Source organism: Sapajus apella, unplaced genomic scaffold, assembly GCF_009761245.1.
Source record: "Sapajus apella isolate SASKATOON/1434 unplaced genomic scaffold, GSC_monkey_1.0 scaffold18, whole genome shotgun sequence".
Lineage (NCBI taxonomy): Eukaryota > Metazoa > Chordata > Mammalia > Primates > Cebidae > Sapajus > Sapajus apella.
This window is the reverse complement of record NW_022436958.1, coordinates 23,408,809-23,425,874: the sequence shown is the minus strand read 5'-3', so window position 1 is coordinate 23,425,874 and position 17,066 is coordinate 23,408,809. Positions and strand designations below refer to the sequence as shown.

At 36.5% G+C, this 17,066-nt stretch overlaps 1 protein-coding gene across 1 annotated transcript in view; it reads left to right on the top strand.

Annotated features, from left to right (window-relative positions):
• Positions 1 to 17,066, top strand: part of LY75 (lymphocyte antigen 75) — a 102,336-nt gene that overhangs the window by 38,982 nt on the left and 46,288 nt on the right. The window contains exons 14-21 of the mRNA XM_032286641.1: positions 2,601 to 2,682; positions 6,268 to 6,336; positions 9,305 to 9,419; positions 12,829 to 12,864; positions 13,233 to 13,408; positions 14,069 to 14,136; positions 14,414 to 14,493; positions 15,405 to 15,643. Coding sequence (XP_032142532.1) covers positions 2,601 to 2,682; positions 6,268 to 6,336; positions 9,305 to 9,419; positions 12,829 to 12,864; positions 13,233 to 13,408; positions 14,069 to 14,136; positions 14,414 to 14,493; positions 15,405 to 15,643 — 865 coding nt within the window. The remainder of the gene's footprint in view (positions 1 to 2,600; positions 2,683 to 6,267; positions 6,337 to 9,304; positions 9,420 to 12,828; positions 12,865 to 13,232; positions 13,409 to 14,068; positions 14,137 to 14,413; positions 14,494 to 15,404; positions 15,644 to 17,066) is intronic.

The window sequence follows — 17,066 nt, the reverse complement described above, 5'->3', positions numbered from 1 at the left end:
CATACACTTAGTGCTTGGAGAAGCAGAAATTTATAAAGAGAGAGAGGGAATCTCAGTTGACTTGATTACCCAGTTATGATCAGGTGCAATTTCTTTGCTCCCACATTTTCTGTGAGGGTAAAAAATCAACATTGGAAGTGTGCAGTGATTAATGTGATATCCAATTTCTTCTTCCCTGTGCCTACAGCTAAACTATCAAACTAGGAATGAGTTAGAATTGAGGAAATATTTTCCACTTCTAATCCCATACACACACAAAAAAAAAATACAGACAAGTAGCTATTATTTTCTGTATTTATGACATGCTAGTGAATTCTTTAAAATAAAGCCAAAATCTATAAATTTCTGTGTTGAAATGAAACTCAGTTTCAGAAAGTAGTGGAGATTAGAAATTTTGGACAATCAAGCAAACTCTTTTGTCTGGGAAACTGTCCTCTGAGGTGCAGCAAAGGAGCCAGAAATGAGCTTGAAAGCAGAGATGTTTCTCAGTGGAAGGAAGGGGAGCTATTAGCTGAGAGAAGACTGGGTAAGGGCTTGAGGAGCCTAGAAAGTTGAGGACAAATCTCTAAAAAGGCTGCCAGTGGGAGCCTCTGCAATGCAGGTGACAAATGATCTTTGATCATCTTCCTGGTTGTATTGTGGATTGTGTAAAGAAGATAAAATAGCTAATGCTTACTTTAGGGAAACACAAAATTCTACACGAATTCCCCAGGCCCAAATATATAACATGCTAAGTTTTGGGAGAAATGGAGTTATTTCCCCCAAGTAAGTATGAGCAGGAAAACTTAACTGCCTCTCTATTTTAGCTGTCTGGCTTTAATTGCGCTGTATATGGCAATTGTCTAGACCCTGTGGTTTAGAAATCCAGAACTCAGGCAGTATGATGGAAGCCTGTAAGAAAGGTTTGATGAACTAAAGGCATAAACTGCAAATTCCTCTTGTAGCTACTAAATTTAAACTGGACTTAATTGTCCCCACTGGATATATCTTAAGTCCACAAATTAGTGGATCTTTCTCTATAAAAGAAAACAATATAACAATAAAAACCAAAAGAGGACGGTCCTCATTCATATTCCGTTGCATTAAGTCAAAAGCCTTGAAGTTGAAAAGATGAAAAAGTACTTATTGTTATTAAAATATGAGGGAACGTTGAACAAAGTAAGAAATAAAGAAAAACATTTATTAAAAATAAGAAATGAGTTTAAAATTCTTTGCCTCAGCCTTGGATTCACTAGTACATTTTATTAAAATTCACTTATTATCTTTCTTTGTAGACTTATAGCTATATGTTCCATATATTCTGCAGAACTTGAGAGTATGGATTGTTTTTCGAGTTGGAATCTACCCCTTCTCTAAAATATATTCTGCATTATGCTTACATATTACATATGTATTCTGCATATTACATTTATATATGTGTAGACATGAAGATGTACTGATCATACGTAACATGTGGCAACAAAAGGTTGATTATGTGAATGTTATTTGTTGCCTAAAAGTATAATAAATTTTAGGAAATATTTTCAAATGGAGCTGGAGGCAGAGAAAAACTTCCATGCTTATATCATGTCTACCTATGCTGGATATTTATCCCTGGCTAGAGCACAAATGTATTGGAGGGGAAAGGATTACTTACATGTGTGTTCCTGCCTCTATATGTTTGTATAGATAGTCTTCCTTGGAAGGCCTACCCTTCTTCCTCTTGGCCAGTCTGAATACTGGCATTCAGATCATGGCTAGACAGAAATGTTAGCCATCCCTTGAAGAATATCTTTTGTCCTACCAACCTCACAAAGTCTTTCTTCATTTTCTGCAGTCCACAGTGACCTCTCCTTTTTCTGAACTTTTGTATAACCTAAAATGTATACAACTCATTTGATAGCTTTCATAATTGGTCTTTCCTTTTTTGTTCATAATATATCTTATCTCTCTATTTTATATTACATTTGAGGGTAGATATTAGGTCTTATACTTCTCTGTGTCCTCATTGCACCTAGCTCAGTACCTTTTACATAAAAGTATAATAAATATAAGTGATGAGTATAATCACTTATCTGATTGCTTCATATATTTATCTGGTATATTTCTTTGGCACATAGACAATACTTTAAACTTAGTGGGCAGTGGGAAGTCAACTATGTTTCAAATATTGTTTGATAAAAATTTAGCCAAATAGTTTGTTCTGCATTTTAAAGAATAATATTTGATAGTGTTACAGACAAACACTTTAAAGAAATGCCATTGTTGCTTTTGACTGTATCTGAAAATGCTGTCCAATATTCAAGCACTACAGTAAAAGCCTTGTAACAATTTCCATTTTTTTCTTCTTAAAATTCAAAGTAGAATAGTTTTTGCCTTTCATGTGAAGAAAACAGCTTAAAATGTAGTTTTAAAAGTATGGTACTTTTTCTGTAGCTACCCCATATTAAGGGCTTAGTTTCATTTCAAGAGACTTCTTTATGTTGCTTGAAACTATGCTTTTCAATTAGTGACAAGTGCTTCTGAATAAACTTACTTATCTAAAGCACTTTAGACATGTAAGTGCTAAATATTTTTGCGAAGCATTGTCCTCATATTTTTAACACTTGCTTTTTACATAGTGGCCAGCACTGGCTGTGGATTGGTTTGAATAAAAGGAGCCCAGATTTACAAGGATCCTGGCAATGGAGTGATCGTACACCTGTAAGTTAAAATTTCATTGTTTTAGGTAGTATGGAAGCACTATTTGTTTGTTAAACAATACATCCACACCTAGAGTTTATGTGGAACCACAAAAGACCCTGAATAGCCAAAGAAATCTTGAACAAAAAGAATAAAGCTGGACCTGACCTCAGAAATACACTACAAAATTATAATAAACAAAACAGCATGGTACTAGCATAAAAACAGACACATAGACCAATGGAACAGAATGGAGAGCCCAAACATACATCCACCTATTTATAGACAACTGGTTTTCAACAAAGATACCAAGAACACACAATGAGAAAAGGACAGTCTCTTCTATAAATGGTAGTGGGAAAACTGGATTTCCACATGCAGAAACATGAGATTAAATCCTTATCTCATACCATATACAAAAATCAACTCCAAATGAATTAAAATCTTAAATGGAAGGCCTCAAACTATGAACTACTAGGAAAAAACATGGGGGAAAGCTCCATGACATTGGTCTGGACAATGATTTTTTTGGATATGAACTTAAAAATACAGACAACAAAAGCCAAAATAGATAAAATTGGATTACATCAAGCTAAAAACTTCTGCACAATAAAGGAAACAGTCATCAGAGTGAAGAGACAACCTACAAAATAAGAGAAAATATTTGCAAATTGTACATCTGATAAAAGACTAATATCCAAAATACAGTCATGCATCACTTAACAGTGGGATACATTCTGAGAAATGCATTGTTAGGTAATGTTTTTGTGCAAACATCATAGAACATATGTCAACAAACCTAGATGGTATAGCCTACTACACACATAGGCTACACATCTAGGCTCTATATTGCCCCTAGGCTACAAACCTGTAGAGTATGTTACTGTACTGAATACTGTAGGCAATTGTGGCACAGTGATAACATAGAAAAGGTACAGTAAAAATAGATTATAATCTTATGGGAACACATCTTCAAGGGATGGCTTCTTTTTAGCCATGATCTGAATGCCAGTATTCAGATTGGCCAAGAAAAGGAAGGATAGATCTTCCAAGGAAGACTATCTACACAAGCATATGGAGGCAGAAACAAATAGGTAGGCCATCTGTGGTTGACTGAAAGATCATTATGCAGTGTATGACTGTAGATAAGGAATTAAAACAAATCAATAGCAAGAAAACAACCCAATTGAAAAACGGTCCAAGGTTTGAATAGACATTTCTCCAGAGAAGACATAAAAATGTCCAACAGTCGTATGAAAAATGCTCAACATCACTGATCATCAGGGAAATACAAAATTAAAACCATAGTAAGTTATCACCTCTCACCTGTCAGAATGATTATTATGAAAAAGACAAATGATGCATGTTGTTGAGGATGTAGAGAAAAGGGAACTTTTGCATGAAGTTGGTGGGAATGTAAATTAGTACAGCTGTTATTGACAACAGTATGAAGGTTTCTCAAAAAATTAATAATAGAACTAACCACATGATCCAACAATCCTACTACTGGGTATATATTCAAAGGAAGTGAAATCAGAATGTTTAAGAGACTCGCAGGGTGACTGCAGCACTATTCACAGTAGCCAAGATATGAAATCAACCTAAGTGTCCATCAGCAGATGAATGGATAAAGCAAGTGTGGTATATGTACACAATGGAGTACTACTCAACCATAAAAGGGAAGGAAATCCTGCCATTTGTGACAGCATGGACGACATTATGCTAAGTGAAAGAAGACAGGCACAGAAAGACAAATGCCATGTGATATCACTCAGATGTGGAATCTAAAAAAAAAAAAAAAAAAAAAAAAATGGATCTCATGGAACTAGAGAGTAGAATGGTGGTTTCCAAGAGCTGGGGCAGATGAGGTGGGTGATTGGGGGGATGTTGGCCAAAGGTTACAAAATTTCATTTAGATAGGAAGTTCAAGACATCTATTGTACAACAAGTTGGCTATAGTTAATCATATTTTATATCCTTGAAAAATGCTAAAAGTGGATGTTAAGTGTTCTCACCACAAAAATGATAACTATGTGAGATAATACATTTGTTAATTAGCTAAATTTCATCAATCTGCAATGTATATATACTTCAAAACATCATGTTGTATATGATAAATGCATATACTTTTACCTGCCAATTTAAAAAATAAATACATCCACATGTCATACAACCATTAAAATTATGTGTCTTTATTGAAATGAAAATAGAGTTACATATAGGGAGTAAGGGAAAAACGAGTTACAAGTCTTATTTTTAAAAATCCACATGTGTTGTTTCTCTATATATAGTCAAAAATAATAAAGATATAGATATAGTAGTCATCTTTGGGTAGTATGAGTGATTTTTTTCTTTTTGAGATAGGGTCTCACTCTGTCACCCAGGTTGAAGTGCAGTGGTCCAATCTCAACTCACGACAATCTTCACCTCCCAGGCTCAAGCAGTCTTCCCACCTCAGCCTCCAAAGTAGTTGGAACCACAGGTGCATGCCATCATGCCCAGATAATACTTATATTTTTTGTAGAAATGGGTTTCACCATGTTGCCCAGACTGGTCTCAAACTCAGCTCAGGCAATCCACCCACCTCAGCTCCCCAAAGTGCTGGGATTACAGGTGTGAGCCACCACACCTGGCCACAAATGATTGTTGAAAACAATATAAAGCTTTCTCTTTATACTGTTTATTTTCATTTCTATAGTGAGAAGCTTTTATTTTTATTATCTAAAGATGTAAGAGTTATGCAAAAAAATAAAATACCTCTTTTTGGGGAGACAAGGTGGGGATGACAGGGTCTCACTGTGTCACCCATGCTAGAGTGCAGTGGTGCCATTTTGACTCACTGCAGCTTCAACCTCCTGGGTTCAATCGATCCTCATGTCTCGACCCCTTGAGTAGCTGGGACCACAGGCACATGCCACCACATCCATTTAATTTTTGTACTTTTTTGTAGAGATGGGGTTTCACCATCTCTACAGGCTGGTCTCAAACTCCTGGGCTCAAGCCATCTGCCAATTGTGGCCTTCCAAAATGCTGAGATTACAAGCATGAGCCACTATACCTGGATAAAAGTATCTTTATCGGAGGAAATTCCCTACTATTATTCCACATGTTTATATTATCCTAAGGAGGTATTTAATGTAACATTTATAGGAACAAAATTATTCTCAGATATTCAATATGTGCTCCAAATTATCATTGTGTCACCTCATTTTTTATTCTTTCTAAATGTAAAACTCCTTGAGTTTATATTCAAATTGGATGGAGCATGTCTGAGATTAATCAAATAATGAACATTTCAACACATGCAAAAAAAAAAAAAAGAAATATTTTGCAAGCTTGTTTCTCTATGACTCCAGCAGCCAACTTAATAACATACTACTAACCTTCATTTCTGAAACTGTGGCTTCCTTTGTTTGGAAACTTATGACATTATGACATTTGCTAAGTCCTCTCATGATTTAGCATCACAATATAAAAAGGAGATGAAAAAGTTTTCTTTCTGTGGCATATGAACACACTTGAGTGATTAAGGCTGCCTAAATTACATCTAAATTGCAAATATTTATACATCAGTCTTAAATTCTCAAGCCTCTCTTGTCTTTTCAGGTGTCTACTGTTATCATGCCAAATGAGTTTCAGCAGGATTATGACATCAGAGACTGTGCTGCTGTGAAGGTCAGTACAATGCTGGAAAATCTGCATATTTAAAAAAATCCATCATCATATGCAGTCAAATAACAGATCCATGGAATGCCTTTGCATGTAGAGCATGACGTTAGATGCAGTAGGAGATAAGCACACCCATGGCCTGCCCCTCAGCAGCCTAACTTACACTTCATTTGAGAGGATAAAATTCATATTCAAGAAAACTTCCTTCATTACTATGCAGTAATAAGCTCTAAATGAGTAGGCTGAGGAAGGTTAATGAAACTCAGAGGAGGAAGTGATTCCCGTGGCCATTGTCCAGGAAGAGGTGGGACTTGAACTGGGACTTTAAGGATGGATAGTTTCTACAGATGGGATAGGGTGAGGCTTTCTCATGCAAGGATGGTATGAGAAAGTGGCATAAAATAAGGTGGAAGTGGAAGGAAGCGTGGAAGGCAGCGAAGAGAACAGAATACAGATCACGAAGTTTTCGTTGGTGCTGTCCTTGATAACAATATTAGGAAATTAGATTGATGCCAAGTTAAGGAATTTGTATACTTCTTGATGGGCAACAGGGCATTTTTTAAAGTTTCTGAGTAGGGAGGGTCACGTGAACTAAGGAGGATATGAGGAAGATTCATCTTGAGACAGATGTCAAGTGCAACAGTAAGATGGGAAGGCATAAAAGACCAGTTAGACATCTTCCTTTGCAGAATGCATTCATGTATCTATTTCATAAACAGTCCAAGGAGTCCGTGAGGCACTGGGGGATAGAACAATGACAAGGTACAAAGCATAGCCATTGTCTTCACAGAACTAAAGTCTAGTAGGAAATAAAGACAAATAAGCAATTAAGACACCACTGAGTAAGGACTATGACAGGTGAAATACAAGTTTTATGCAAGAACAAGAATATTATGAGACAATAATAATGACGGTGATGGTGATGGCGATGGTCCATGGTAGTGGTGATGATGATGATGGCAGCAGCTAACACTGATTAACTCCTTTATGAGCCAGCCACTGTGCTAGGCATGTCACACATGTCACTTAACACATAAGCAATCTTGTAAGGTAGGCACTGTTACTGTATTCATCTCACATAGGAACTTGAGCTGTAATTTACTCCTGCTTACATGGAGTAAATTTAAACTGAACTGAAATTTAAACCCATGTGTGTCTGGGTCTGTTACTCTTAACCACCATGCTATATGATTAGGCATTTATAGAAACAGAAAGGGTACTGATTTATGGAGAAAATTTTAAGATTTTGTTTAGATATTTTGAATCCAAGCTAGCTGAGGTATATGCTATGGTAAGTTGAGATCAAGAGTCTTGAGTTGAGAGGAAAACGTATATTTAAGAAAAAGAAGGTGAAGGGCCAAGAATTGGATTTGGTGGAACTACCAACATATAGAGTGAAAAAAGATCAAGTTGGAGGAGACGTCAGGTAATCTTTGATTTATAGTCCAAGGCAGAGATTCAAGAAGGTTGCTCACCAGAAATGTTACAGGAAGGCTAAAGCAAATAAGAACTGATAAAGCCACAGGAAAGCACCGTTTTTTTGTTTGTTGTTGTTGTTTGTTTGTTTGTTTTTTTGGGGGGACGGAGTTTCACTCATGTTACCCAGGCTGGAGTGCAATGGCGCGATCTCGGCTTACCGTAACCTCCGCCTCCTGGGCTCAGGCAATTCTCCTGCCTCAGCTTCCTGAGTAGCTGGGATTACAGGCACGCGCCACCATCCCCAGCTAATGTTTTCTATTTTTAGTAGAGACGAGGTTTCACCGTGTTGACCAGGATGGTCTCGATCGCTTGACCTCGTGATCCACCCGCCTCGGCCTCCCAAAGTGCTGGGATTACAGGCTTGAGCCACCGAGCCCGGCCAAAAGCACCATTTTCAAAATGACTCTTCTAGTAATAAACAGTGTCATTCATGGCATTTTTTGTGGGGGGACGGAGTGTCACTCTGTCGCCCAGGCAGGAGTGCAGTGGCACGATCTTGGCTCATTGCAACCTCCGCCATCCAGGTTCAAGCGATTCTCCTGCCTCAGCCCCCTGAGTAGCTGGGACTACAAGCACATGCCACCACACCGGGCTAATTTTTTGTATTTTTAGTAGAGACGGGCTTTCACTATGTTAGCCAGGATGGTCTCGATCACCTGACCTTGTGATCTGCCCTCCTTGGCCTCACAAAGTGCTGGGATTATAGGCATGAGCCACCACGCGCAGCCTTCATGGCGTTTTTATAGAATTCCCAATTTAACACAAGAAAAGGTGAAAACTTCAGAGAAGCTTATGGGAACACTGGTACAATAAACTATATTCTAGGTAAATAGAGTTTCCAAGTATGGAGAGATTTGAAAACCTGCCAAATAAATAAAGAAATACTAATGCAACCTGAATCCGGAACAAGCCCATCCAGGGCAGTGTTCTGTAAGAAAAATCTTACCTCACCTGCCAGAGAACCTCCAGAAACTTGGCCTTAAGAGAAAATAGTCCAAGAAGTGATGGATGTCTCTCCCAAGTCATGCTTCCTCTCTCCTTTTTCTCCTACTTGCTGGCTGGAATTGGCAGTGAGCCATCCTGGACCTTGTGGAGAAGGGCAAAATCCTAGAAATGGCATATGACAACACCAGAGAAGGAGCCTGGGCCACTGAGGCTGGACTTTTATGTCACTTTCTGAACTGATTTGATCACAGCTTGGTGCTTGGATATCTCTAAAATAAATATCCTAACAAAAATTGTCAGGCGTCGGGGAGAAAATCTGCATTTTGGATATAAACATGACTTTACAACATATTTCCTTTCTTAATCCTTTGAAGGCTCTTGCTCAGGGTATTACTGTTTAAATATTCCATTCATTCATGTGTTCATTTATTAAACAAATACTTTAGGTGCTAGAGCTAACATAGAGATCAAAATCATAGGGCTTACAGTTTAGTGTTCCATGAGGAATGTATCGACTTCAAACTATTCTGCAATCCTTTTCCTCTTTTAGGTCATTCATAGGCCATGGCGAAGAGGTTGGCATTTCTTTGATGACAGAGAATTTATTTATTTGAGGCCTTTTGCTTGTGATACAAAACTTGAATGGGTGTGCCAAATTCCAAAAGGTAAGTGGTAATTATTCCTTTTCACAACCTTCTCATTTTAACATTGTCAATGCTCAGCTCAAAATACTTAAGGGAGCATTTTGATCTATAATTCTAATGTCTAAAAGCCTATGATGATGCAGTTAATATGTGGAGCACCCCTGCCTGACTCTGGCTTCTAATAGAAGGCTAGCTTATTGAAATTTGGTGATACTTTACTCTTTCATCATGGAAGAATTTGCATAGAAGATAAAGTTTAAGACTCATTTAGGGAGATTAGATTTTGGATGAAATAGTATTTTAAGCAAAAGGAGAAATATAGAATCATTTTAATTTTTTATTTTGATGCAAAGTGAAAAAATAAAGATAGGAAAAAGAAGGCAAGAGTCAAGAAATAAAAATTTGGCAGATCCCTGTAAAGCTTAGAAGAAATTTTCAATGAACTACAAAACTGCTAACACTTTTATGTAAACTCAAATTTGAGAAGCCAGTTAGATTGATAGTACAGCCTTTGATAACAGAAAGGAGGCGGGGGAACATAGATATAATTTTACTTCACTTTTTACCAGGAAAATATGAAATATTAAGAAAAATGTTAGGAAGATTTTAATTCTCAAATTATTATTATCATTTTTTAAGACGGAGTCTTGATCTGTCTCCCAGGCTGGAGTGTGGTGCTGCGATCTCGGCTCACTGTAGCCTCCACCTCCCAGGTTCAAGCAATTCTCCTGCATTAGCATCCCAAGTAGCTGGGACTACATGCACCTGCTACCATGCCAGGCTAATTTTTGTGTTTTTAGTAGGGTCAAGGTTTCACCATGGTGGCCAAGCTGGTCTCGAACTTCTGAACTCAAGTGATTGGCCCACTTCAGCCTCCCAAAGTGCTAGGATTACAGGCATGAGCCACCCCACCCAGCCTCAAATTATTTTTAAGCAGACATTGGCCATATTAAATTAATTAGCAGAAAACACCTAGAAATTTTTAAAATAAATCTCTGAACCAAATGTCAACAGATCATTGAAACTAAAGATATATCCTCCTACAAGTTCTCAAAGAACCCAAAGTTCACATCATGGAACTGCCTATTAGAAGATTATTCTTTTTCCTAAAATAGTTAAAAGAGCTTCGGATGTGACATTAGGTGCTGGCGAATCTCTTTCACAAAGGCAAACTGTGAAACCATTTATAAAAGAGTGTGTGTGTGTGTGTCTGTGTGTGTATGGGTTTTTCTAAAGGATAAATTATGCCTGAGTTATTCCTGATTATTTGATTAAACTTGGAAAAGGGACAAAGGAAAACCAGTTTGGATATCCTTTAAACAAGTGGAAAAGTAATTCGCACATAATTAATTCGGACAATATCTCTGTTTTGAAGCATTAGTGTGAGCCTCCCATTACTTTCTGGCATTTGTTAGCATTCCACAGACAATGTCATTGTTCCAACCAAGGTGCCCTCAATGTGAGCTGCTGTCCCCACCTCCTGTTTGAGCAGTGGAGCAGACCCCAGAGTTTAAACAAGGACAACCTTAGAAATGGCAAATTAGTCACCACAGGAAATAGTATAAAGGGCATTTGGAGGTGTATATATATATATATATATAAACATATATTTTTAACAAGAGAGAAAGGAATTAACTCGGCAAATATAAATCAATTAATCAAACAAATACATCTTCTAAGTAATTCTACCTCCATTGTCCGCATGCAGAAACAAAATAAAAAACTAATCTCCTGTTCTCAGCCTATTCCCAATTACTTGAAGAAATCAATGATTGCTTGCTCCAGGGTTTAAATGTTATGTTCACCCTTTTTTGACTGTACCTAAACTTCTAAGTTATGATGTGATACATTCACCTGGTTAGATATTTTCTTGGTTATTAGAGCAGCCTAAAGTTTACCCAACTTGTATTAATCTGTATTTTCTAGTTTTCTTAAAGAAATTTTCCTCTTATGTATCCTAAATCACCATGCCTTTTCTCTGGCTCTTGCCTTTTTATTACTTGGTTCTAATTAATCCTCTCTTCCCTAAAAGAGATATTTTGGCAACCTGTAAATGTGAAGTAACCTTAATCCCTGAATATTTGTACTTTTTAAATATTCTTTTTTTAATTGAGAAAACTGTGTCAAAAATAAGGCTCATAAAATTGTTTTTAGGAAAATTACCTATGATGCCATTACCCAAACATAGCTATTTTTATTGTAATTCTTGATACCTTGTACACACATACATGTTTGTAATCTTGTATAAAAACACACCTAGCATCCTGCTTTTCTCACTAATTTAAAGATATGTAAAGGTTAGACATAGCTTTCCCTCCCCCCACACATAAATAATCAGAAATCTTTGACAAGATTACAGACAAGAAACTGTATACATTTTGAACTGACTTGCAGCATTATTGTTGGAAATTATCCAATATGAATAGAATTGGCTTAGAGAGAGAGACCAAAGATGCTAGCTATGCAGGCAGTCCTCTGAGTCAGGTCTTCTGTTGCCTGAGGCCCACATGCCACACCAAAATTAAGAACAGCTATTTTACTCTGTAATTTCTAAGGTTAAGCGAATGATGTCTCTGACTTGAAGCCAGTGTGATCTGTGGTCAGAATGAAAAGGGGGAGGAAAGCAAATAGGCTCCCATGAGGAACTGCTCTGTGCCTGGCCCTGTGCTGGCCGCTTTCTCCAGGGCATCACACATGACCTTCGCTCCCTGTGAGTTAGGTGGCCATCTACTTTTCACAGAGGGGAAAATCAAGGCTCAGAGAGAGTTAAGCAACTCATCTGAAATACCACAGCAGCAAAATGTATAAGGGCATTTGCACACTGATCTGCCCAGCTTCCGAGCATGGAGTTCTGTGTAGCATGCCTTATTTCCTCCATTTCCATCTGGGAATCCTGAGTGATTTTATTATTTTCCTCTCAGTTTTGTCTCATCTTCTCAAAATATTCATCACTGGAGCATTGTACATTGTTTCCAAGGATATCATGGAAGACAATGAACTCTCTCAACCTAAGTTTACAGAATAGTTATTCGTTTCATTAGATTGAGAAGTGGTTCTAGAATGATGATTATTTTGGTTCCTATTTCTTATTGCTTTTGTGTAATACATATGATATCATCATTTACTTCCTAATTCTTAGCTATATTTTATCCTTCTATACTTCCTTTGTGATCTCTATGACGCAGGCAAAAGACTGCTAGAAATACTTCATTCATATTTAACAGATCTGCCTTTTGATCGCTCCTAAAGCAGCTTTAGCATCAGCCCCACAACATACAACTAAGGTGATCAAAACGTGAAGTGACTTGTCCAGAAATGGACAAGCCTCAGCAATACTGCAAGACTTTTTGAGCTACTTTAAAGGCTCTACTTATAGTACACCCTGATCTGTCATTGAATACTAATGCCACTTGCTTTCTTCCTCGTATAGGCCACACTCCAAAAACACCAGACTGGTACAATCCAGGTGAGTTAAAAAAACTAAAATTTAACCAAAGCTGCTTTTACCTTTTCACTAATGCATTTAGTTAACTATTCAAGTGCCAGCTTCTTCTCTATATGTCTTCAAGTGAAATAAAATTTCTCCAGGCAAGGAAGGTGAGTGACTGGTGTGGGATGAGGTGATTAAGGTGGCTTTTTCCTTCCCTGTGAGTGCAGGGGAGTGGCAGAGTCATTAGCTCAGATATCTCTTGTTTCTTATAGTCAGTACTGCCCCAGCCAGAGAGGGCCAGTAATCTGAATTACTATTTGCACTTTTGAACATTAACTTATACTTGGAGGACACAGTTTGCTTTGCATAGTCATAACTCGAATCTTTTTCTTCTTCTTCTTTAGAGCGTGCTGGGATTCATGGACCTCCACTTATAATTGAAGGAAGTGAATATTGGTTTGTTGCTGATGTTCACCTAAACTATGAAGAAGCTGTCCTATACTGTGCCAGCAATCACAGCTTTCTTGCTACTGTAACATCTTTTGCAGGACTAAGAGCCATCAGAAACAAAATAGCAAATGTAATTTAAAATAATATATTTTAAATGTATTTCTTATTTTTATATTTATTCCATTTAAAAATATTTCAAAAATTTTGCCAAAATCTACAAAAGTTAAATTTTCCTTTAATGTAAGATTTGCCTTACAACATCCAAATTTGTTTCATGTTTGAAAAATTAAGTAGAATTGCTTATGTTTTAAAATACACAAGATTAACAATAAATATCACTTCATAAGGTAAATAGCAGTAGATAATATAAATGATTCTAATTCCCTGTCATGTTTTTTACTAGAAGTCAACTTTATAGTTAACTTGAGTTTTTGTTTCTACTAATAAGTAACTTTGCAAATAGCTTTTGTGAAGAAAAATAATTTCTGTATTTTAAAATTTATAATTAATTGCAATAGGATACTGTATGCCCACTTAAAGTAGTAGTCAAATAAATATATGCCCGTAATTACAGCTATTGTATTTCCTGTACCCAAAATAGGATCTGTAAATATACAGAGAGTTTTCAACTACTCTTTGGCAAAAGGTCCTGGCTTGTATAATTTTGAGATCTAAGTAAGGAATGTCTAGAAATTATAGTGGTTAGTGGTTATAGTAAGACAAGGTATTTGAACCAAAACCCTCAAGAAAGCTCAGCACCTATAAGAATGGATTTTGGTTTGTTTTTCAGATATCTGGTGCTGAACAGAAGTGGTGGATGAGAACTAGCGAGGAGCCAATAGATCATTATTTTTCATAGTAAGTGACATCATTGATTTTACCTTTGTAAAGTTATCACTTAAAAGAAGCAATTTATTTTATTAAATGGATTTTTATTTATAAATAGTTTGAACATTAACCCATAAACTGCCTAGATTAGAAAAACCAAGTCCTTTTGCATGTTGGCATCAAGAAAAAAGGGGTATAAAATAATGGTATTAACATTAAATTTAGAAATAAAATAACTTACAGTAAAAAGAAAAAAATGGAACACCTAATTACATTAGTTGTTGTGAAATCTGTTGTTTTCTTTCAGCTCACGACATCCATGGCACCGCTTTCATGTGACATTTGGAGAGGAATGCTTGTACATATCTCCCAAAACTTGGCTTATGGGTAAAGTTAATTCTAACTCCTCTAATGCTTATTATGTAATATGTGAACCTCAGGTTCTGTTTCTAGCTTAATCTTGTTTTCCTTTTGATTATATGCTTGGTAACTTCATCTTACTCTGATTTATTATCAACAACAATAGCTCAAATTCCCAATGCAAATAAAATCACTTTTCACTGTGAATATTTTAACTTCCTTTATCCTTAAGCAGTTACTTAGAAATAAACTTACCACTTTCCTAATTGATAAATGTCTAAGCAAATTTTCAAAGATAAGCAGGCAGTAGTTCTAACATATAGTTTAGGTTAGGTCCCCTTCTTCCCCTGATTACTCTGCCCCTTCAACTCTCTTCCTACCTCTTGCCTTCATTCTGGGACAATATGGTAGTTATGTAAAATGTGTAATGTTTTAAAACAGTATTGGTATGCTGTAAACTACCGATAAAAATAATCACAGAAGACAGAAATGGCTAGAGAAGAAATGGAACATATTTTAAGCATTTGGGAAAGATTGATTTCAAGAGCCTTTCTTTACTACTGGGTTGCTTTTGAAATGTGGTGACCGGGCGCGGTGGCTCACGCCTGTAATCCCAGCACTTTGGGAGGCTGAAGCAGGCAAATCACTTGATGCAAAGGAGTTCAAGACCAGCCTGGCCAACATGGTGAATCCTTGTCTCTACTAAAAATGCAAAAGTTAGCCGAGTATGGTGCCATGCACCTGTAATCCCAGCTACTTGCGAGGCTGAAGTACGAGAATCACTTGAACCTGGGAGGCAGAGGATGCAGTAAACCAAGATCATACCGCTGCACTCCAGCCTGGGCAAGAGTGAGACTCTGTCTCAAAAAAAAAAAAAAAAAAAAAATGTGCTGGCTGAAAAATTCTCACCATAGTAATCCTTGCTTTTCATTTCTCAGACTTAGGTAAACCAGTAGACTGTAGTACCAAGTTGCCCTTCATCTGTGAAAAATATAATGTTTCTTCATTAGAGAAATACAGCCCAGATTCTGCAGCTAAAGTGCAATGTTCTGAGCATTGGATTCCTTTTCAGAATAAGGTAAAAAGAGAATTGCTACATTGTGCAAAAATGATTGCTTCCATGCTGGTTGTATGGCCTATGACAGAATGGCAGCCCCTTAGTGTGACAACATCACTGAGATAGACTCTGCATGTTTTAGGATCCCACCTGGCCCCCTGTATCACCAGAAACCGTGGAGGATATCAAGAATTAACTCTTAAGTTGGTCATGCCTACAGCTCTTTTAAAGTGCAGCATTTCTATTGTTGCTACTAACACTTAAATTAACTGTTAAAGTTCATCTGTTAATGGATTGGGATGCCTTGAATAGTCAGGACTATCTCTATGGTATTATAGGACACTGACTTAATTTCTGGCTTGTGTTTTCTTTTTCCCCTCAAGGAGAGCATCCAAGTAGCATCTGCCAATCAAATTAGACCAGCATTTCACAAACTACTTTTTGGGGACTATACATATGCGACAAAATATTCATCATTGATCTTGCCTCCAAATGGGGGTTTTATGATTAAATAGGTTTGAGAAATGCTGCATTCTGTGTCTGCCTTTTTGAGATGCATAATCCATGTTGGTATATGTATCTATTAGGAAATGCATTTAGCTGCTGAAGAGAGGTTGCTCCAGTATGTTAAAACACTTATTCTGTCACATTAAAGTCATTTGAAGATAAGCAGGTTTGTGTGGAAACACCATGAAGTCTTCAAAACCAGATTTCTTTTGTTTTTGCTCTGTCATCCTTAATATAAGGCCTCCAAGCTTAAACTCAGGGTGTTCTCTCTAGGGTCTTTTCTAGAAGTTACCCAATGAGTTTATCTACATTGGGTATCTTGGCTCATTGACCACTCCAGTCTATAAGAAAGCTGGAAAAAAATTTTTGTAGAATGTTTCAAGGAACACAATTTGGGACATACCGCTCTATACTAAAGTGATCATAATGTCAAGAAGGAAAAGAAGAAATGTGTCTGACAGCTGAAAGCATCTGTAGGGAAGTTAGGGTGTATTTTACTTTTGAAAATTAGGACAATCTTTATAATTCCTCAAGGTAATAGTACTATGTTAATTTGCATAGCTGACATAACTTTGAAGTAAAATATCCTGCCAAGAAAGAGATGAATTTTTAAACAGTGTTTCTTGATATAAGGAGACGATGATTAAGGGCACAGATTAAGAAATCAGGTGGAACAGAGTATACTGACTTTACTATTGTGTGGCTACTGCACTTATGGGTCAAGTTATTTAATATCCCTGTGCCTCAGTTTCTCTCTCCATTGTGAGAGTTAGATGAGATAATACACAAACTGCTTACACATAGGAAGCACTCAATAAATGGGAGACCTTTAAATATGTATATATTTAAATATAAATATAAAGATATGTATATGTTAAAATATATAAAGATAATATAAATATATAAAGATATTTAAAGATAATTATAACTTATATATTTATAAATATATAAATATATAAATTATATATAAATATCTAAATTAAAAATTATATAAATATTTATGTTACATTTATATTTATATATAATTATATAAATA